The sequence below is a fragment of the Narcine bancroftii genome, chromosome 1 (genome assembly GCF_036971445.1).
Source record: "Narcine bancroftii isolate sNarBan1 chromosome 1, sNarBan1.hap1, whole genome shotgun sequence".
NCBI lineage: Eukaryota > Metazoa > Chordata > Chondrichthyes > Torpediniformes > Narcinidae > Narcine > Narcine bancroftii.
The window spans coordinates 488,890,229-488,913,309 of NC_091469.1; the positions used below are offsets into that span (position 1 = coordinate 488,890,229).

General features: G+C 45.4%; 1 protein-coding gene across 3 annotated transcripts in view; it reads right to left on the reverse strand.

The window, feature by feature from the left end:
- Positions 1 to 277: 277 nt before the first annotated feature.
- The window catches only part of cpsf1 (cleavage and polyadenylation specific factor 1), a 118,293-nt gene continuing 95,489 nt past the window's right edge, over positions 278 to 23,081 (reverse strand). For all 3 annotated transcript variants that reach the window (XM_069915091.1, XM_069915090.1, XM_069915092.1), the window contains 9 exons: positions 20,657 to 20,798; positions 14,901 to 15,053; positions 10,941 to 11,117; positions 9,036 to 9,102; positions 7,593 to 7,640; positions 7,343 to 7,498; positions 5,657 to 5,786; positions 2,391 to 2,529; positions 278 to 571 (listed from right to left, as the gene is read on the reverse strand). In XM_069915091.1, coding sequence (XP_069771192.1) covers positions 524 to 571; positions 2,391 to 2,529; positions 5,657 to 5,786; positions 7,343 to 7,498; positions 7,593 to 7,640; positions 9,036 to 9,102; positions 10,941 to 11,117; positions 14,901 to 15,053; positions 20,657 to 20,798 — 1,060 coding nt within the window. In that variant the 3' untranslated portion in view covers positions 278 to 523. The remainder of the gene's footprint in view (positions 572 to 2,390; positions 2,530 to 5,656; positions 5,787 to 7,342; positions 7,499 to 7,592; positions 7,641 to 9,035; positions 9,103 to 10,940; positions 11,118 to 14,900; positions 15,054 to 20,656; positions 20,799 to 23,081) is intronic.

Consider the following 23,081-nt stretch of genomic DNA (forward strand, 5'->3'; position numbering starts at 1 on the left):
ATGTATCTTTCCAAATTTTTTTCAAAATTGAGCCAGCATTCACCACTTCAGCTGGCAGCTCATTCCACCCTCTCATCCCTTTCACCCTTAACCCAGGCCCTCTAATTTTTATCAGATAGGGGAGATGAAATTAAATATTCAAAGCAGATAGCGTTCAAACTAGAGATCCACACAAGTTCCAGCATTTCCCGTCAGGAAGCCAGACGACTCCAGGATGAAGCTTGCAATCCTCTGGAATCTTTATGCGATCGATGAGGTAATGATTGAAATGGGCAGATTAAAAAATAACTTTTTTTAACCTCCTACTTGTATTACAAAACATTTTAAACGTGAGAAAAATACACAATGCATTCAAACTAACCCATATTAACAAGTCCTAAAATCTGCCACACAGCTTCTGCCACTGTAAATGGAGAACATTTGAGTCACCAGCTGAAACCCTCGTGTCCAGGTTGTGAGCTGAGAAAGTGCTCATTGCCGCGAGGGCTGTAATTTATCAAAGTCCGTCGGTTTTCCATCTGCATCAGAAGTGGGCAGTGACCCGATCAATCTCCAGCACGTCTTCCAAAATCTGAAAGGATGCAACACAAGTGTGACCTCGTGTCCAGAGATAGCGAAGGCTCAGAAGATCCCCAGTTGGAGGACTGTGCTCAGCCAGTCCCTGCCAGCTAGGCCAAGGTACCAGAAAATGGGGTTAACCGGGCAATTTGGCCAACCCAGGTATGTGGCTATTTGAAAGGGTCCAATGTAGCAGCAAAACCGCTCTCCCCTCCCGTTCGCAGTAGCGGCATGTCCTGGGGGCCGTTTAAGGGAACTGACTGTGTGACGCGTCACTCAACGCGTCATTGTGGGGGCAGGAACCTCCTTAAATTGCCAGGTTGACGATTTATCAGGTAGGTCTGGCTGCAATTTGAAAAGGGCATCTTGCACTCACGACCCAGATCCCAGGGGGGCCACCCAAGGGCTGCAATTTGAAAACACCAGCGAGGAAGAGTCGGCCAGGTAGAGAAACCACTGCCAGTCTCTGGTACAGGCACTGACTGGCAGCTGCCAGGAAGGTGGCTCAGATTCAGAACCGGTCAACGGCTACTTGCACCCAACTACTGGGGCAGTATTATCCCCGTACTCCCCAACCACCATTAACCCCGTACTCCCCAACCACCATTATCCCCGTACTCCCCAACCACCATTAACCCCCGTACTCCCCAACCACCATTAACCCCCCGTACTCCCCAACCACCATTAACCCCGTACTCCCCAACCACCATTAACCCCCCGTACTCCCCAACCACCATTAACCCCCGTACTCCCCAACCACCATTAACCCCCCGTACTCCCCAACCACCATTAACCCCCGTACTCCCCAACCATTAAGCCCCGTACTCCCCAACCACCATTAACCCCCGTACTCCCCAACCACCATTAACCCCCGTACTCCCCAACCACCATTAACCCCCGTACTCCCCAACCACCATTAACCCCGTACTCCCCAACCACCATTAACCCCGTACTCCCCAACCACCATTAACCCCCGTACTCCCCAACCACCATTAACCCCCGTACTCCCCAACCACCATTAACCCCCGTACTCCCCAACCACCATTAACCCCCGTACTCCCCAACCACCATTAACCCCCGTACTCCCGAACCACCATTAACCCCCGTACTCCCCAACCACCATTAACCCCCGTACTCCCCAACCACCATTAACCCCCGTACCCCCCAACCACCATTAACCCCCGTACCCCCCAACCACCATTAACCCCCGTACCCCCCAACCACCATTAACCCCCGTACCCCCCAACCACCATTAACCCCCGTACCCCCCAACCACCATTAACCCCCGTACCCCCCAACCACCATTAACCCCGTACTCCCCAACCACCATTAACCCCCGTACTCCCCAACTACCATTAACCCCCGTACTCCCCAACCACCATTAACCCCCGTACCCCCCAACCACCATTAACCCCCGTACCCCCCAACCACCATTAACCCCCGTACCCCCCAACCACTGGGACACCATTAACCCCGTACTCCGTAACCACTGGGACAGCATTAACCCTGTACTCCCCAATCACCGGGACACCATTAACCCAGAACTCCCCAACCACCATCAATGCTGTACTCCCCAACCATCATTAACCCCGTACTCCCCACAACTGGGACATCATTAACCTCATACTCCCCAACCATTGTTAACCCATACTCCTTAAACACTGGGTCACCATTAACCCTGTACATTCAACCACCGGGACACCATACTCCTCAACCACCATTAACCCTGCACATTCTGACTGCCGGGACACTATTACCCCATTCTCCCCAACCACAAGCACCGTAACCCCTGCACTACCAGACACTTCTAACCGTGGATGCCATGACCTCACCATATCTGGTGTTGTGCCAATTTTCTTGGCCAGCTCGCTGCGCTCCATGGTGCTGAGGTACAGGAACTTATTAAGCAGTTCACCGTCCAGGATGTTGCGCACCCCATTCTGCAGAGCTCGCCGGTCGCAGTGTAACATCCTGCATCACAGAAGGACAGGTTGAGAATTGGGCCCGACAGCAGTGTGCCCGAGGATTGCATCTCGCTCTCGAACCCGAGCACCCCAGCCAACCTGGCCCCTCACTGACCCACCACTCCAGTGGACATGGCATTGCTGCGGCAGCATCTTCAGCAAGAGAAGTGTGGAATGCTTCAAGATTCTTTTAATGTTATGTAATGGTACTGAACGAAATTGCCTTCTGCCTACTAAGTCACCATTAGTGTCACCCAGCACCCCTTACAAAAATAGAAATAGAATCAAGAGTCCCTTCAGAGACACTGTGTGTCAGTGGATTCACCTCTGCAGCTGGCACAGACTCCCGTTTGACAACCTGAGCTCCAGATCCAAAGCTCTGACACAATCGTGAAGCCTTCAGGGCCTGAGCCCCTTCTTGCCCTTCGAACTCTCTCGAATCCCTGCTCTGGTGGGTCCCATGACCACAGATCACCCGCATCCTGTGTGGGTCTCTCAGTTGCTGAGCCCCTCACTGATCCGCTGCCAAGATCACCATCCCTGTAGGGTCTCCCCCTCTGATATTGCAGCGTGCTGCTGCACAGAAGGACTTGGGAGCACTTGTGCATGAATCAGAAAAGGTTGGTTTGCAGGTGATCAAGAAGGCAAATGGAATGTTGGCCTTGATTGCTGGAGAGATTGAATTAACAGCAGGAGCAGGGAGGTTCTACTGCAACTGTACAAGGTACTGGTGAGATCACATCTGGAGAACTGCATGTAGTTCTGGTCTTACTTAAGGAAGGATGCACTGGCTTTGGAGGAGGTTCACCAGATTGATTCCAGGGTTGAGGTGGTTGGCCTATGAGGAGAGATTGAGTCGTCTGGGACTGTACTCGCTGGAATTTAGAAGAATGAGAGGGGATCTTAAAGAAATGTATAAAATTATGAAAGGCACAGATAAAACAGAAGTAGGTAAATTGTTCCCATTGGTGGGGGAGACCAGAACCTGAATCTACTCAAGATTCAGGATGGAGATGAGGAGGAACTGCTTTTCCCAGAGGGGGTTGAATCTGTGGAATTTGCTGCTCAGTGAAGCAGTGGAGGCCACCTCACATAATTAAGACAAGGTTGAATAAATTTCTACCTCATAAGAGAATTAAGGAGCATGGGGGAAAAGGCAGGTAGGTGGAAATGGAGATGAGTCTATTGTCAGATCAAGCCATGATCATGTTGAATGGCGAAGCAGGCTTGATGGCCGACTCCTGCTATTTCTTTTGTTTTACAGTGATTCTCTCAGCTGGGGTCCATGTAATGACACTATAAATAGGTTATGAACGTGGTCCTGAATTGTCTGGAGAAGGCAGGAATGAGCACCCCCTTCATCCACTGCACACCCTCTGGTGAAGGTGCCCCAATATGCTGATGGGGAGCGGGCTCCATCTTGAGCCCCACTGAAGATGAAGGATCGGTGGAACAATTCCAAGTCGGGAATGGGTGCGACGTGGAGGAGGCTCAGCAAGGAATGACCTCCCTTGTCTGCTAATGTTCAGGGTGATGAATGTAACCGCGTGGTTATGTAGGCATGTGCGTTCCCGGACTTCAGTAGGCAGGTCGTCAAACAGAGATGCTGGAGGAACTGAGCTGGTCTCACAGTCCAGACAAGGTAAAGATATATAACTGAGAATTCAGCCCTGAGCCCCTTGTCAAGGTATGAACAAAAAGCAGCCAGGTGCCTGAATAAAAAGACTGGGGAAGAAAGTGGAGGGGGGAGGAGCACAGGCCAATAGGCAAAAGTTGATCATTGGAGAGGTGGTCATCGCTGGATTACTCCTGGTGCCACAAACTAGAGAAGGTCAGGACAAGAAGATGAACGTGTGGTTGAAGAGACGGAACGGGGGGGCAGGATTTCAAGTTCTTGGATCATTGGAACCTTTTCCGGGGAAGGGTTGCACCTGAACTCGAGGGGAACCTAAATTCTGGCAGGGAGATGGGAGAAGGTGGTTTAAAACTAGATTGACAGGGGGTGGGAACCCAAGTGAAGAAGCGGAGGTTGGCACACAAGTTGGGGCAGCAGGTAGGGAGGATTCCTCTTCTGGGTGCATCGATCCTGTACCTTCCTCATTTCCTGCAGAAACTCCATCCATTACTGCTCTGCATCCTCCTGACTAGTGCCCCTCCCAGTCCACCTTTGGCCAGTCCCTCTCTCGTGCCACTGTAATTCCCGTAACTCCATGAAATACCGACACATCCAACTTGAGTTTCTCCTTGTTAAAGTTCAAATTGTGATCACTGCCCCCTAATAGTTCCTTTCCTCTAAGCTCTCTAATCGCCTCTGGTCCATTACACAACACCCAATCCCGTACAGCCAATCCCACAGTGGGCTCATCAACTAAAATGTCATCTCTTAAGCATTCTGCAAATTCTTTCTTGAGATCAAGTCCCAACCTGGCATGTTAAAATCTCGCATGATCACTGCCCTTCTAACACGCCTTTTCTATTTGCTGTTATAATTTATTGTCCACAACCGGCTACTGTTTGGAAGTCCATCTATAAATGTCAACAGTGTCATTTGAAGGGAGAGTGCAGAGGGAGCTTCACTCTTTGTCTGACCCTCAGAGTGTGTGATTGGATGGTTTTGAGGGAGCTTCACTCTGTGTCTCTCACTTTGGGAGTGTATGTTGAGGGAGCTTCACTCTGTGCCTAATCCTAATAACGTGTGATGGGACTGTGTGGAGTGAGCTTCACTCTGTGACTAACCCTGGAAGTGTGAGGGGAAAGCATAGAGGGAGCTTTCCTCTGACTGACCCTGGGAGATTGTGATGAGACAGTGTAGTGGGAGGGTGGATCCTGGGAATATATGACAGATGCAAAATATTACACCGTCCATTCCGAGACAGGCTCTCTCATAGGAAAGGCCAAGAAAATTTCCCCCACCAAATGATGCTCAACTTGGAAACTTTGATTTGATTAGCTGCCTTTCACCTCCAGCAAGCCTGAATAGATTTAGTATCTTTCCAAAGATCAAGGAATGAAGGTGGGGGTTTGTAGCCAATTGGCGTGTGTGCATGAGATTGGGGAGCAGTTTTACCTTGCAGATGGGGCAAGTACCAATGGAGATGATGAGCTTGGGGGTGGGGAAAGAGCGTTCTCCTTACCTGAAAGCCTTGGGATTGAGACCGGCGTGATGAGGGCTCATTGTGATCAGGGCGTTCTGCAACATCAGAAGACGTCGGTATGTCTTCTCCTGCATTGGTAACAGGAACCCAATCCCACCGTCCAGCGACGCTAGAAAACAAAGGTCCAATGAGGAGTAGCAGACAAGAGTGGACAGGGCAACAACCTAGAAGTAGGCCATGCGGCCCATCAAGTCTGCCCCGCCATTCCTCCACTCAGCCCCATTCCCTGGCCTTCTCCCCATATCCTAATGATAGCTGAACAAAAATACCGAAATACTGGAGGAACTCAGTCTTCCAGCATCCATTAAAAAAAAGCAAAGCGATATAAACGTCAGCAAGACATCATTGCTTTTTATGGACACTGCAAGACCAGCTGAGATCCTCAAGCATTTCTGTGTAATGTTATGAGCCCAGAGGACCCCAAAACCCAGCAGCAATAAAAATTTACCAAGACAAATGGTTACTTAAACAAAAGTTGCTTTCATCTTTAAACATGAAAACAGGATCAAATTTTAACTTACTAATATCAACTTAACTTAACCCCCTTCTAATTCTAAGCGCACGTGTATGTAATGTGTGTGTAAGTTCAGAAAAGTTATTTGATTCACAGTCCTTCTCACTCTTCCAAGTTCACCTGTACCAGGCAATTCTTATACTGTGCACAGAATTTAGCATTTATGAATTTCACCAGGCTTTGGTGCTTGAAAGGTAAATGGTTACCACTCAGGAAGGTTCTTGTCAGTTTTCAGAGAGAGATTTGTTGCTCGTTGGACACCCACAACTGATTCCTTCCGATCAGCCACTTCAGTGTCTTGCCGAAGAGATTGCTCCATCAGGGTTTTCCAGATGATAACCTCTTTCTTTCAGGTCACCACAGTGTTCCTTTTTGTTTCCCTTATTTCAAGTGAAACATTATACAGCCAACCATCTCCTCTTGTATGGACCACCAGGGCTTTGACCAGGCCGAACTAAGAACTCATAACCCATCTTCAAAATGGGGTTTTCCACAAGCTTGCCAGCTTGTCCTGTTCCAGTCCCAATTGCTGATGAACTGTAGAACTGAATTCTCTCTCACTCAGATAAAACCAACTGACCCTCTTAGAACAGCAAACTGCATTGACTGCGGCACCGGACCCAAACTTCTGAGTTTGTTCATCTGTTGCTTTCTAAAACAATAATCCATTAATCTGCACCATGTCCAAATAACACCTACTTGTGAAGTCTCTATAGGCATTCTTCTAAGTTTTTTTTTTAAAAGGTACCCGGAGCCTGGACTGTCTGGCTTGAGCAGAGCTCTGGCATTTTAAATGAGATCTGTTTTGAAGTGTTTGTATGTGACCTACACAAAAAAACCTGTCACAATTTATCTCCTTTAAAACAGATCTATATATACACAATATAAAACAATCTGCACGGTGTTTTTACTACAATCAGTGTCTGCAGACTTTTGTATATCCTTTCTTCACCACCCCCCACCCCCATCCCTGAAACCTTGATTATTCAGATACCAATCAATTTCTGCCTTAAATACACCCAACACAACATTTTGGCCTCTCGTGGTAGCAAATTCCAGAGGTTCACCACTCTCTGGCTAAAGAAATTCCTCCGCATCTCCGTTTTAAAACCCCCTCCCCCACCCACCAACGTCACCAGATGGGCCGTTACCAAACCAGGTGATGTGCTTGTTCTCCCAGGCCATGTTTTTCTTATTGGAACCATCCACGATGCCACGACATGGAGTTCGCCAGAAGGCATTCACGTGAGCTCCCACGTTGAAGTCCGATCTCCGTAGGAGTCGTGTCCCACCATAACTCTCCCTCGCTGAAAAAGAAGCACAACTTTGTCCAAATATCCGCAGAATAAAACCATCAGCCCCTGATGGGGGGAGTGAGAGGTTGAGATAGAGGCCTCTTACCTTCTGGCTGATACATGTACACCAGGAGATTCTTCTCACGATCGGACACTGAAATCAAAATGAAAGCAAAATGAGCATCTGTTGCCTGGGGCATGTGAAGAGAATTCAAGAACTTAATGTAGAAGTTCATGGACTAGAATCACCCATTGCCTTGTTAGCAACCAACTCCCAGCACTTACTCAACACCACCAAGTTCATGCGGCAAGCGTGTTCCCCCAAGCCACGCGACAACCTTCTCCCTGAATACTGGCAGATGATCAGTCACCACGTTATAAGAGGGGGATTAACGGGAAGATAAAATGTTAAATGAATATATAATACAAAGACACAAACTGAAAACCTGTTTGATCCCAAAGGATAGCGACTATTTTCGGTGGCGATGTATCTCTGGAGAACAAGGACCAATTAATAATGCCAGGAAGCACATCTTCACACAGGAGTGAGCATCTGGGACACTCTCCCCAGAATCCTCTGAATGCTGGAACCTTTCACAATGGTCGATATTTACAAGTTATAGGCTGTTGAAGTATATTAGCCAGGTTTGGGTACAGCTCAGCTTCAGATATACATGTCAGAGTGGCATGGAATGTGGAATTAAAGTGTGTTATCACCAGGAGGTCCAGAGCAAGGGTGCTCAATGGTGCAATCTCCCTGTCTGCAGCCAGTCTCTTCGATGTAGAGAAGGCCACATCGGGAACAGTGGACGCCGCAAAGGACCCCTACAAGAGGGTTGCTTCACTGAGAAGAACTGTCTGGGCCCGGAATGGTGGTGAGGGAGGAGAAGTGGGTGCAAGTGGAGTATTTCTTGCACTCACAGGGGCAGGGGGGGGGGGGGTGAGTGGAAAGAGATGAGTTGACGGGAGTTCCAGAAGGAACAATCCCTACCAAAAGCAGAGTGGGAGGGAAATGTGCGTCTGTTAGTGGGATCATGTTGTAAGTGGCAGAAATTGTGGTAAATAACTTGTTGGATGTGGAGGCTGGAGGACTGGTAGGTAAGGACAAGAACCCTGTTCCTGTTTCGTCTCGGGGGGGGAGAGAAGAGGGCCAGGGCAGAAGTGGAGGAGATGCGGCAGTTAAGAGCAGTAGAGGGATGCCACATTTTCCCAAGAAGGAGGTGATCTCAGATGTCTTAGAATGGAAGGCCTCTCCCCAGGAGCAGTTGTGGAGGAGGATCTGAGAGAAAGAATTAGAATCCTTACAGGAGATGGGGTGGGAAAGGTATAGTCAAGGTAACTGTGGGAGTAGTTGGATTTATAAAAGATGCCCATACATAGTTTGTCTTCTGTAGTGGAGGCAGACAGATCAAGAAAGGGGAGAATGTTGCCAGAGCTGGATTTGAGGTCGGAAAAGTTGGCGGCAAAGTGGGTGAAGCTGATGAGGCCATAGATGTAGGAGGCAAATCTGTGAAGCAGCAAAGATCAAACAGGTTGGCCCGAAACTCACCGAGGAATCCCAGCTGAGAGTTGTCCACCATGAATTCTATGCTGTAAACCTCTAGAAGCTTCGGATCCTGGAAGACACATCAATGCTTTAGCAAATCAAAACACTCCAACAATATATAGCTTAGTTTCCCACTAGCTCCCGTCCCTTTCTATCTCTGGGCTGCAGGGACATCAAGATACAGCTGGGATCGAAATTCACTGAGTAAGGACACACCAGTAGCTAATATAGACGGGATGCAGAGTTGGGCGGAAAGGTGGCAGACGAAGTTCAATCCGGATACTCAACAGTGTGGATGAACGGAGGGACTTTGGGGTCCAAATCCATACATCCCTCAAGCTCGCTGTGCAAGTTGATAGGATAGTTGAAAAGCCTATGGGACACTGGGCTTCATTAATAGAGGGATTGAGTTCAAGAGTAGAGGTCACATTGCAACTCTACAAATCTCTGGTGAGACCACACTGAGAGTATTGTGTTCATTTCTGGTTACCTCATTATAGAAGCTATGGAGAGGGGGCAGAGGAGATTTACTAGGATGTTGCTTGGATTGGAAATTAAGAGGCAAGGTTAGGAGACCTGGGTCTTTTCTCTTTGGAGCATAGAAGGGTATGAGAAGACTTAATAGAGGTCTACAAGATTCTGAGGGATAGATAAGGTCGTCAGCCAGCGCTTTATTCTCAGGGCAGGAAATAGAAGAAACACCAGAGGAGAATGTAGAAAATTAAGGGAGGGATGTTTAAGGGAGACATCAGGGGCTCATTATTTATTTATTTTTTTTAAATACAGAGTTGTGGGGGTCTGGAATGCCTTGCCAGGGATGGTGGTGGAGGCTGAAACATTAGGGGCATTTAAGAGACTCTTAGAGACAGGCACAGGGATGGAAGAAAAATAGAGGGTTACGAGAGAGGAAGGGTTCAGAACTTTTCTTTTGGAAGGAATATATAGGGTCGGCACAACCCTGAGGGCTGAAGGGTCTGTACTGTGCAATACAAGGAAGGAGCTGGAGCAAGAGAGTTCACCTCACACACTTCTGATAGGGAGAGAAGAAACTACATAACAGGCCATTCTTCTGACCACTTAGCTTGGTGGAGAGACACAGCAGAGAGGTGTTTCATTCAGCAAACAATGGAAGCATAGGAACTCGTGCCTAACTGGGGAGCGAGTGACTTCTTGGATTGAGAGACCAGGACAAACAATGGGCCGAATGGCCATTTTGCATGATCAATGCTTTGAATCTGAACTTTGGGTAAATGGATTTAGTTGGGATGGATGAGGTGGAGCAGAGGGAGCATTGCTGTGAGGTACGACGTCAGCCTTTCACTCCAGAGCCTGTTCAAGGTCTGTACCATTGAGAAACAGCTATTTTCACCGTACCGAATATCTGCTCTCCACTGACAGAAAAAAAAAACATTACAAAAATTCTCATGATTCATTTCACCTAATCCTGCAAATGACAGAACTTCACTTCATCCAGTTTCTCAGAGTCCATCCCTATTGCAAATTTAGGAACCATAGAACATTACAGTACAGAAACTGGACCCTTTGGCCCTTCTAGTCTGTGCTGAACCATTTTTCTGCCTAGTCCCACTGACCTGCACCTAGTCCATGTCCCTCCATATCCCTCCCATTCATGTACCTGTCCAAATTCTTCTTAAATGTTAAAACTAGGCCCACATTCACCACTTCAGCTGTCAGCTCGTTCCACACCCCCACCACTCTATGTGTGAAGAAGATCCCCCTCATGTTCTCCCTAAATTTTACCCCTTTCACCCAGGTCCTTTGGTTTGTATCTCATCTACCCTCAATGTGAAAAGCCCATCAACAGGAATGGATGCACTTGGCTTTAAAAGCAGCAAGCTCTCCGTGTTCGTGTCAGTGACCTACGAGGCGAAGGTGCAGGAAACCTACCCTGCTAACGAGAGACAGGGTTTTACTCTCCTCTTGATACCGAAGAATGGACACACTTTTCATGATGTCTGCGGCCATGATGAAGTTCTTGACACTGATCATCTGGTGGATGTAGAGCTGTGTGTCGATGAACGCCATCCCAGTCAGATCATTATCCTTCAGGCTCCACAGGAATATCTGTGGGGGAGCAATTGGGAGAGGCAGATTAGTCAGAAACCACTCCTCAAATCCCACTCCGCCACTCCCCCACCAGGACAGGGGAGCCTAGAAATGGAGGGCAGTTTTTGAGTGCAAGAAGAGAAATTCCAAGGAAATCTGAGGGGTTCTTCTCCCCCCGCCCACCACACAGGCAAAACTGAATATCTGGAAAGAGCCGAGTGAAACACAAAAGTCTGCAGACGTTGTGGTTGTAGTGAAATGTTGGAACTCAGCCCTTCTTCAAGGAAGAAGCAGGTTGAGCAAAATACAGGAAATCTCAGAATAGAGACAGTTCTGGCTGGGGATGGAGTCCAGACCCACAAAAGGTGTTAATTGGATATAGTAAGGGGAGAGGTGAGAACTGATTGAATCTGTATGAAAGGAGACAGGGAAAAGGGAGAGAGACAGAGCGGGGGAAGACGGTGGGGGTTGGGGGGAGGGGATTTTAACAAAAAACCAGAGAGGTCAATATTAATACCATCCAGTTGGGAGGGGAGCCCAGACAGAAGATGAGGTGCTGTTCCTCCAATTTGCAGATGGTCTCAGTCTGGCAATGCATGAGACCATCGACAGATGAAAATGGAATGGGGAATTGAAATGGGTGGCCACTGGGAGGTCCACGCTATCGTGGCAGACAGAGCCGAGGTGTTCAACAAAGCGACACCTCTCCAGCATTTCGGTGCGATTTCAGTGTGGAAAGAGCTGCAGGAGGGAGGTGGACACAATTACTTTAAAGGGTCTTTGTGTGGATAGGAAAGGCCTTACTGGAGGCAAAGCTCGGTCAGCATGGAGGATGTTGGCCAAAGGGGTTCATTTCATTGATGCACTTCCCTCTGATAAATGGCCAGAACATCCACACAAGAGGAGAAACATTGATCAGGACACGGGTGAGAACTTGGGATCTTTCGTATTTTTCTGAAAGGGCAGAATGGGACTTGGATGTGGCACCTTTTGGCTGAGATGTTCCTCTGACAGCCAAGTCTATAGTCATCCAATTGCACAAGTACGACCTGACGAAACAGCATTCTGCAGTCCTCAGTGCAAAAACATGCAGACACCACCCGACATAACGCACGTACAGACAGACAATGTACATGGGGGATGTGCATTTCATAGGGTTTCGTAAATTTGAGAATCTCGGATTTTGGTTATTTGAAGAACTGTTCCTCAGCCTGGTTGGTGCTGGGTCTGATCCTCCTGTATCTGTTCCTCAACAGGAGTGGCTGAAAGATGTGTGACAGCACAACACTCCTGAGAGACAAGGGCAACAGAGGGGGAAAACAAAACAAAAAAATCACAGTGCTTCCAGAATAGAGTCCTAACTAGCCCCAAGGTGCAGGCCCACTGAGGCTCACCACATGGACAGTCACGCAGGAAGACTGCAAAGAAATGATGACCCAAGGAACATCTCTAAAATCCTGCTGCTGATGGAGAGTGACAAGCTGCAGGATTTCCACTGGTGCCTGTGTGGGGCTTTTGTAAGGATTCAGAAAACCACAGTGAAACGAGAAGCACGAATGAGGCCACCTGACTAAAGAAAATTACTTCAACAAGATTGAAAGAGTGTAGAGAGAGTGTCCTAACTTCAAGAACTGAGTTACAAGGAAAGGTTAAACAGGTTAGGACTTTTGGAGTGTAGAAGAATGAGGGGAGATTTGATCGAGGTATTTAAAATTATGAGGGGGACGGACAGAGTAAATGTAGATGGGCTTTTTCCACTGTGGTTTAGGTGAGATACAAACCAGAAGACATGGATCAAAGGTGAAAGGGGCCTGATTGGGGAATATTAGCAGGGATGGGAGGAACCATGCAGAGTGTGATGGATGGGGGGGAGGCATGGAACAGGCTGCCAGTTGAAGTGGTCAATTTTAACATGCAAGGAAAATTTGGACAGGTACATGGGTAGGAGGGGTATGGGGATATGGATTGGGCTGTAGGTCAGTGGGGCGAGGCAGAATTATAATAGTCCTGCACAGACAAGAAAGGCCGAATGTGCTGTAATGTTCCACGAGTCTACAAGGTACTCAGCAGGTCAGGAGCATCTCTCTCCGGTCTTTGGATCCTGAATGACCTGCTGAGTCTCTCCAGCTTATTTGCTTGCTCAGGGATACAACACCTGCAGTTTCCAGGTCACTGGTGAAGATAAAATGAAGAATAGGAGGGGAGAAGCTCTTCTCTGCTTCCTTAGTTCCTCAAACCCACCAATTTCAAGATCGTCAGAAAGAGGAGCAGGAATCGGCCATCTTGGCTGATCTGGCCGTGGACTCAGCTCCACTTACCCCTGCCTGTCCCCCTTCACCCTTAATTCCCCTCCTACTCAAGACATTTAACAACATTCAACGAGGCAACCTCCACTGCTTCCTTATGCCAGAGATTTACTGCTCTCTGGGAGAAGCAGTTCCTCCTTATCTCTGTCTGAAATCTACTCCCCCAAATCTTGAGGCTCTGTCCCCTAGTTCTACTCCTCACACTAACCCTCCGAAACTCCACTAGTTAATAAACAATATTTAATTTTACATATGCATATTTTTTCTGCTTGTCTTTGTGTGCTCGGTTGTGTGTTTGCATGCTTTGCATTGAGGACTGGAGAGCGCTGTTTTGTCAGGTAGTACTTGTGCAGTCAGATGATAAATAAACTTGAACTTCTAATCTAAATGCCACAGATTTAAAGGCAAGACAAACAGTAGGAGCAGAAACAGGCCATTCGGCCCATTGAGTCTGCTGCTCCAATCAATCATGAGCTGATCCATTTCCTCATTCAGACCCACTGCCCAGCCTTCTCCCCAGAACCTTAGATTCTTGATTAGCCAGGACATCAATCAAATACACCCAATGACCCGACCTCCATAAAATGCCAGTGGCAACAAATTCCACAGGTTTACCACCCTCGGGCTGAAGAAATTCCTCCACATCTCTGTTCTAAATGGATGTCCTTCAATCACAAAGTTGTGCCCTCTCGACCTAGACCAGTGATCTCCAAAGTGATCGATTCCCATGGGGATCGATGGGTCTATCCAAGGGTTCAATAAATGCAGGGGTGGGCATTGAACTTTTGTGGTGGAAAACATGGGTGTATCTATGGAAAATAGCGCCTATGGCAAGGATGGCCGACCTCTCATGAGAGCTGGCCTGGTCGCTACAATCTTGTATATGGCTTTAGCCTTGAAATAATTTGAGAGAAAATGGAAGGATGGACAGAGCGGAGAAGAGGGGTGTGTTCTTTGTACATTTGGTAGCGCCACCCCTCCGTGTCCAGCGTCACCACTACCCCTGCCCAGCAACACCACCATCCCCTGTTCAGTGCCGCTGCCACCTCCCTGCCCAGCATTGACACTGCCACCTCTCCCCACCTCCCGTCCAGCACCACCGCCACCACCCCCCAATGCCGAGGATTTCATGCCTGGGGGTCCACAAGGGATCAAGGATTCCATGAAGGGGTGGATGGTCTAAAATGTTTGAGGTCCCCTGACTTAGACTTTCCCACCATGGTAAACAACCTTTCTACATCTACTCTGTCCACACCTTTCAACATTCAGAGTGTTTCGATAAGTCTCTCCCCCCTCCCCCCCCCAACATTCTACAAAATTCCAACCAATACAGGCCAAGAACTGTTAAATGCTCCTCGTAGCCATTCACATAATCAGTGGGAGTTACAGCTCAGTAAATCCCTGCCCCCTAATGACAAGGCCGGCGTCTTCAGTGACATGGACCAGAATAAGGGTTCTGTTGACTGCGCCGAGCATGGGTCAGGGGCACCATCACCTTCTGTCCTATTGCTGAGACAAGGTATCCATTGCAGTTACATAGGGCAGTGACTGGACCCTTCTGCTCCTTCTCATACAGTACTTTGAACTTGTTCTTGGTCAAAGGCTGGCCTGGTTCAGGCACAACTTCGATCACATCGAGGATCAGAATCTGGAGAGAAGAAAAAAAATAACAATATTGTCTTATTTAAGAAAGGATGCGCTGGGATTTGAGAGCATTCAGAGAAGATTCACAAGAATAATTCCTGGAATGAAGAATTAGCGTGTGAGGAACATTTGACAGCTCTTTGGAGTTCAGAAGAATAAGGGGGAAACCTCTTGGAAGCATTTCCAACGATGAAAGGCCTGGACAGAGTAGACGCGGCAAAGTTGTTTCCCATGGTCGGGGAGTATAGCACAAGGGGGCACAGGATTGAAGGGATCCCATTTAAAACAAAGATACAGAGGAATTTCTTCAGCCAGAAAGCAGTGAACCTCTGGAATTTGCTACCACACGTGGCTGTGGAGGCCAGGTTATCGGGAGTATTTAAGGCAGAAATTGATAAGCATCTGAATAGTCAGGGTATGAAAGCTTATGGGGAGAAGGCAGGGGAGTGGGGCTGAGTGGGAAAGTGGATCAGCTCATGACAGAATAGCAGAAGAGGTATGATGGGCCGAATGGCCCACTGCTCCTATATCTTATGGACTTGTCTATATAACTTGATATCACTGCAAACCAGGCCATCTCAGCAAGTCATCTCCAGAACAAACCATAACTAGGCACCCCAGATCATGAAAAATGGTTAACGTGCTGACGTTAATTTTATCCTCTATCCCATGACGTTGAAATCAGGAGGAATCTCACCCCAGCATCCACTGGTTTCAGATTATAAACATAAATGTTACTGGGACTGGAGGGCTTGAGCTGCGAGGAGCGGTGGGATAGGCCTGGACTGTTTATCCTGGAGTGTAAGAGGCTGATTGGGAACCTCATTGAGATTTATAACATGAGAGACACAGATAGATTGATTCCCCCAGGATAAGTGAGACTTAAACTAGGAGGGCGTAGGCTTAAAGTGAGATGATAAAAGTTTAAAAGAGATATAAAAATCTATAAGACCATTAGTTTTAGAAAAATTTAAGTTTGGCCCTTCTTTTATTGGTTGGATTAAAGCTTTATATAATAAACCAATAGCCAGGGTATTGACAAATGGTCAGATCTCGGAGCCTTTTAAATTAACTCGTTCAACTCGACAAACTTGTCCTTTGTCTCCAGCTTTGTTTGCGTTAGTAATTGAACCTTTAGCACAGCTGATATGACAAAATACACAGATACAAAGTATGAGAGTTTTAGATGAGTATAAAATTAATCTATTTGCTGACGATGTACTGGTGTATTTAACAAATCCAGCTCAGTCACTTTTACACTTGGAGTGTTTAACACAATATGGATCTTTGTCTGGATATAAATTTAATTGGGAAAAAAGTGAAACTTTACCGATAGGTGAAGGAGATTATTCAGTTTATAAGAATTTTATTAATTTGAAGTGGACTGATCGAATTAAATATTTGGGTATAAAGGTGGATGTTGATTATCAATCTTTGTACAAATTAATTTTTTTCTTAATAAGTGGTCTTTATATTCAGAATATTTACATTTAAATTTACTTTGATTAGATTTTAGTAAATATATTTTAGTTTTTTTTCTTTTTGGCTCTCCTAGAGAGAGCTGGCTGAGAGGGGGAGGGGGGGGTCTTCTATTTTTTTTTCTCTTTTCTTTTTTATATAATTTTTTTTTTTATTGTTCACAATATGTACTTTTTTTAATTGTATATTTATTCATTCAACAAGGTTATTACCCTCCTGGAAGTAATCAACCAGATTGATAAAACACAAAGCTTATCAGATTCATGTAAAACAACAATAATTACAGTAATACAGCAAGGGAAAGATCCACTCGCACCAGCGTCATATAGACCAATATCATTACTTAACACAGATTATAAGATAATAGCTGAACTATTAGCAAACAGATTAGCAGAGTATGTACCGAAAATGGTAAATTTAGACCAAACTGGATTTATTAAAAAAAGACGCACAACAGACAATATTTGTAAATTTATTAACTTAATTCATGCAGTAGAAGGGAGTAAAGCGCCAACAGTAGCAGTTGCTTTAGACGCAGGGAAGGCCTTTGACAGAGTAGAATGGAATTATTTATTCAAAGTATTGCAAAAATTCAGTTTACCAGAGAAGTATATTAATTGGATTAAAGCATTATATAAGGGGCCATTGGCAAAAGTGACAGTAAATGGATATATATCAAAACAATTTAACTTAAGCAGATCAACAAGGCAGGGATGCCCACTATCACCCTTATTGTTCGCGTTAGCTATAGAACCACTAGCAGAACTGATAAGAACAGAAAATAATATAAAAGGGATAAAAATAAAAGACAAGGACTATAAAATCAGTTTATTTGCAGATGATGTTATAGTATACTTAACAGAACCAGAACTATCAATAAAAGAATTATATAAGAAATTGAAGGAATATGGAGAAGTGTCGGGTTACAAGATTAACGTAAATAAAAGTGAAGCAATGCCAATGAATAATGCGGATTTCTCAAAATTTAAGAAGGAATCACCATTCAGATGGCAAATGCAAGCAATAAGATACCTAGGTATACAAATAAATAAATATTTCAGCCATCTATATAAACTCAATTATTATCCACTAATGAAAAAATTACAGGACGATTTAGAGCATTGGAAAGATTTACCATTAACACTAATAGGAAGGATAAACTGTATTAAAATGAACATTTTCCCAAGGATATTATACCTATTTCAGGCATTGCCAATACACGTGACAGAGAAATTCTTCAAGGAGTTAAAGAAAATAATAAGGAGATTTTTATGGAGAGGGGGGAAACCGAGGATAGCACGAGATAAATTAACAGAATGGTATAAACAAGGAGGCTAACAACTGCCAAACTTTAAAAATTATTATAGAGCCGCACAATTAAGATACCTATCAGATTTTTATCAAACAAGGGAAAATCCAGATTGGACTAGATTAGAATTAGATAAAATACGGGAAAAGATACCTGAACACATATTATATAAATGGGATGAAAAATTGGTACAACGTAGGAGTTCTCCAGTATTACATCATCTACTCAATATTTGGAAAAAGATTCATGTAGAAAGGAATAAAACAAATTACCAATTACCAAAACTAATATTGAAGCAAAAGAAGTTACTCCCTTTTACAATAGATAACATTTCCTTTAGAAAATGGGAGAAAAAAGGGATCAAAAGAATAGAAAATTGTTTTTCAGGAAATAGATTATTATCCTTTGAACAAATGAAAGATAAATATAATATAACTCAAGATACTGTGCTGGCATATTACCAATTGAGATCCTACTTGAAGGACAAATTAGGAAGCAGTCTGAGGTTACCAGAGGGAAGTAACTTTGAATATGTGATTACAGACACAATGTTAATCAAAAGATTTATAACAAATATGTATATTAAACTGCAGGAAAAGGAGAATGAGGAAACAAATGGTAAAACTAAACAAAAATGGGAACAAGATTTAAATATAAAGATAAAAAAGGAAACATGGGAGAAGTTATGTTCTGGAACGATGAGAAATACAATAAATACGAGGTTACGTATGATACAATATAACTGGATACACAGGCTATACATTACACCTCAAAAGTTAAATAAATGGGACCCAACAGTATCTGACAGATGTTTTCGTTGTAAAAAAGAAATGGGAACAACAATTCATGCAATCTGGACATGTGAGAAAGTAGAAAAATTTTGGGAAGATCTAAACCAAATAGTAAATAAAATTACAGAAAACAATATACCAAAAACCCAAAGATCTTCCTCCTAATTAACAATTAAAAAAAAAGAATTTGGAATTGATTTGGAGGGTGTACAAAAAAGATTTGTTAAGATAGCTCTAGCCGTAGCAAAAAAATGTATTACGTCAACCTGGAAATTGGAAGATAATTTGAAAATACAACAGTGGTATATAGAAATGAATAAATGTAGTATTCCATTAGAAAAAATAACATATAGTTTAAGAAATAATATTGAAATATTCGAACAAATATGGGAGCCTTACATGAAACACAATAGAGAAAACCTACCGGGGACATTCACTACCTAAATTAACGAAAGGAGAAGGAAATGAAAAGAATTGACTCAGTGGAATTTCTTGTTTATTTTTATTAAATGACAACATTGTTTGACTGGTTTAATGTATCTTAGATTTTGTACTTTAAATGGATGGGGGGAGGTAGGGAGGGTGGGATGGGAGGAGGGAGGGGGGAGAAAATGGCACTGTATATATTTGAAAAGGAAAATGTGGTTTATGGTGTGAAAAATAAAAAATTAAAAAAAAAACAAGGTTATTACAAAGTTGTGAAGACCATTAGACATAGGGATAGAAATAGGCTATTCAGCCCATTGAATCTGCTCTGACGTGTAATTATGAGTTGATCCATTTTCCCACTCGGTCCCACTGCCCAGCCTTCTCCCCATTAACCCTTGATGCCCTGACTAATCAAATACTTGTGAATTTCTGTCTTAAATATACCCAACGACCTTGCTTGCACTACCACATGTGGCTAAAGAAATTTCCCCACATTTGTTTTAAATTGATGTCCTTTTATCCTGAAACTGTGGCCTTTTTTCCTCGACTCCCTCCAAGGCCCGAGTCCATGGTGTACATCTCCCTAAAGCTCAATTTTCTCTCTCTCGCCTGAAAGGTGACATTAAATTCTTTGAGATGTGCAGCTCAAGTAAGTCATTGCTAAACGAGATGCAAGTTTGCTGGTCTTCGTAGCGAGAGGATACATGTACAAAAGCAGGGACGTAACTGAGCTTTGGTGAAACTGCACCGTGAGTATGGTGGGCAGTTCTGGTCTTGTCAGAAACAGGATGATCTTGCTATTGAGATTGGGCAAGTAAGGCTCTCCTTGGACAGAGAATCGTGATTGGGCTTTATGTTCATGTGGTTACAATAGTGACGGAGGACCTCGTTTGAGCTTATCAAATCCTGACAAGGTATGACGCTGGACACGGAACAATATTCTTGATAGTAAGCAAGAGGTAGGTACAATTATGATGTTCAAAAGGCCTTTCATAAGTGGAACCAATTCAGTGAAGCCAAGGCTAATGTACGTCATTCATAGAGATTACACTTTACAGCAGTGGTTTTCAAACTTTTTCTTTCCACTCACATCCCACTTTAAGTATTCTCTATGGCACCGGTGCTCTGTGGTTAGTAAGGGATTGCTTAAGTGAGTAGAAAGAAAAAGTTTGAAAAACACTTTTAATCGTCCCTCATTGACTCGTTATGTGCACGGTTTCATGACTCCAAAGGAAATGGGCCAATGACTATTTTTCTCAAGCAAAATATTTCAGTAACAATTGGGTCTAGAGCAGTGATTCTCAACCTTCCCTTCCCACCCACATCCCACCTTAAGTAATCCCTTACTAATCACAGAGCACCAATGGCATAGGGATGACTTATGGTGGTCTGTCAGTGAAAAAAAAAAGTTTGGAAACCACTGATTTACAAGGAGGCTGAGAACTACTGTCAAGGCAGTCGGAGGAGTACATTATTCAAAGCAGCGTCAGCGTGTTGTCTCACGTTTCCTCCATTGAATCAAACACTCATACAACCATGGTGTCACGTACACATCTCGACAACAACGACTGCCAGGAAATCGCAAGGTAACTCACTCACCCGGCCCCTGCACGTAACCTCCTCGCCCTGGGTGAGGCATGTCCCCACAGCAATGTAACCCTTCAGTCCTGACACAGTCTCCTCGCTCTTCAGGGACACAGTCTTCATGCATGTTACGTGTTCCCAGTCCTCCATTTCAATCCTGCATGAATAGAGAGTGCAAGTCAGGGGAGCTGGACATCTCCATTAAACTTAATTTTCTCCCTCTTGCCTGATTAGTAAGGGATTGCTTAAAGTGGTAAGTGAGTGGAAAGAAAAAGTTTGAAAACCTAACTGACTCCCCCTTGGCACTCTGCTATCAGCACCAGGAACATTCCCCCCCTCCCCCCGGTCATGATTCACCCTCCGTCGCTCGGCTATTAGACCGGAACCCGCCGGCCCCACCCCCCTCCACGTGGCACACCGTCATCAGTACCTGGACACCCCCCCCCCCCCCCACAGCACTCTGCCATCAGCCACTGGTAACCCCAACTCCAGTGCTCCACCATGATTCACTGCCTGTCACTCCACTATCTGCACTGGAGGACCCGCGCCCCCCCCCCCCCAGCACTCCACCATCCGCACCGGAGACCCCCCTCAGCACTCTGCCGCCAGTCACACCCCACTCTGGCACTCCACCATCTCCATTATGATTCACTGCCCGTCACTCTTCTATCTGTACTGGAGACCACCAGCACCCCCCCCACCTGCCCCAGGAACCACGCACTCCAGCACTCTACCATCTCCACCAGGATTCACCCTTTGTCACTCCACTATCCGCAGTGGAGACCCTCTCTCCTCTCCCCCCCCCACCCACCGCTCTGCCATCAGCCACCGGTAACCCCCTGCACTTGACCATCCACCCTGAGAAACCACAGAATTCCTCCCCCCTGCACCAGGGCCATACAAAAGGAGAGAAAGGCACGTCAGCTGGAGCAAGATGAGCAGTAGAGGGTGGGTGTGGATAGTTAGAGGCAAAAGCCGTCAGAGCTGGAATCCAAGGAGGTGACAATGGTGGAGAGAGAGAGCAGATGGAACCAAGGGGTAGGAGGAGACAATGACAGAAGGCTGTGGGGGAATCGCGGTGGAAGATGAAAGATGACGGTGGCCTGGGGTTCTGATTTGAAAAGGGACAAAACATAGAAGAGGAAAAGGGGGAAAGTGTATTGATGAACAGAAATCTCAAGTACACTGATCAGCATTCTCCCAGTCAGCTCAGATGACTAATGATCTGCAGAATCCACCCGAGGAGGGATGAAGGTGGAGAAAGTACGATGAGAAATAAAGGAACCGGTTTCCATGTGCTGCAGAACTCTCAGGTGCTAAACAGCATTGAATTGTTCACTGCCTCGGGCCTTAGCCAATCACACTGGGCTATTTTCAACATTGCCGATGGTCAGAAAATTTCCTTGAAGGCTTGCACTGGCTGCCTTGGCCTTTCGAAAGGTCACAGTGCTGCAAGATGATCTTGATCATTCATCTGTCTGTTTTGTATATGATAAAGAAAATCCAATCTGACAACAGAATGGTTGTGCTCTTGGACGACACATTCATATTGTGCACCACATTTAATCTTTTTTTTTAAATTTAAACTCGCAGCGTGGGAAAAAGCCCTTCCGACCCAGGAGCCTGTGGCGCCCAAATACCCCAATTAATCAACAAGGCCCTTATGTTTTGGAGGGTGGGTGGTGTTAGGTCTGCTTTGTTCATGAATGAGTGAGACAAACACCAGGCTGAGTCGAAATCAGGGTTCTTTGTTCTTTATTACCGGATTGTAACACTTGCGACCAACCAGGTTAGTCGGAGAATGCATTCTGCCATTATCAGCAAAATGGTGATTTTTTATACCCTTGGATATGTGCTTAGAACATCATCATATCATTACTTGTCCAATGACTAAAACTGTTGCTATCCTTTCCCTGCTAGCTTCCTGCCTCTCAATCCATCAATGTCTCTCTTATCTTGTAAGTACAAGGATGCATTCACATCTTGTTACAGCCCTGTACATTCCCATCTCATGATGTTTTACCTAACAGGAGTACAAGGACACCTCCCCTTCTTGTTACTGCCCTGTACAGGGTAACTCCCTACACATTCCCATCTCATGATGTTTTACCTTACAGTGGAAACTGGAGCATCTGGACGAACACGGGGAGAACATAAACTCCTTACGACAGCACCATTTTCAAACCCTATATCACTGGTAACTCTCTCACTTGCAAAAACCCCCACCTTCTTCAGCAAAACCACAGGAGTTCTCCCCCTTGGTCAATCTATTGTCTTAGGTAAACAAAACCCAGGAGTGACCCTTCTGTGAGCACTTTGCAGAAAGGTCAGAAGCCTTGTAGTTATTCAACCATCTGGCCTGTCTCCAGTTCCAAACAATGTTCTATTCATTTCATGATGTCATTTCAATTCTCACCTACTTGTAAAATGTGAATAAAAA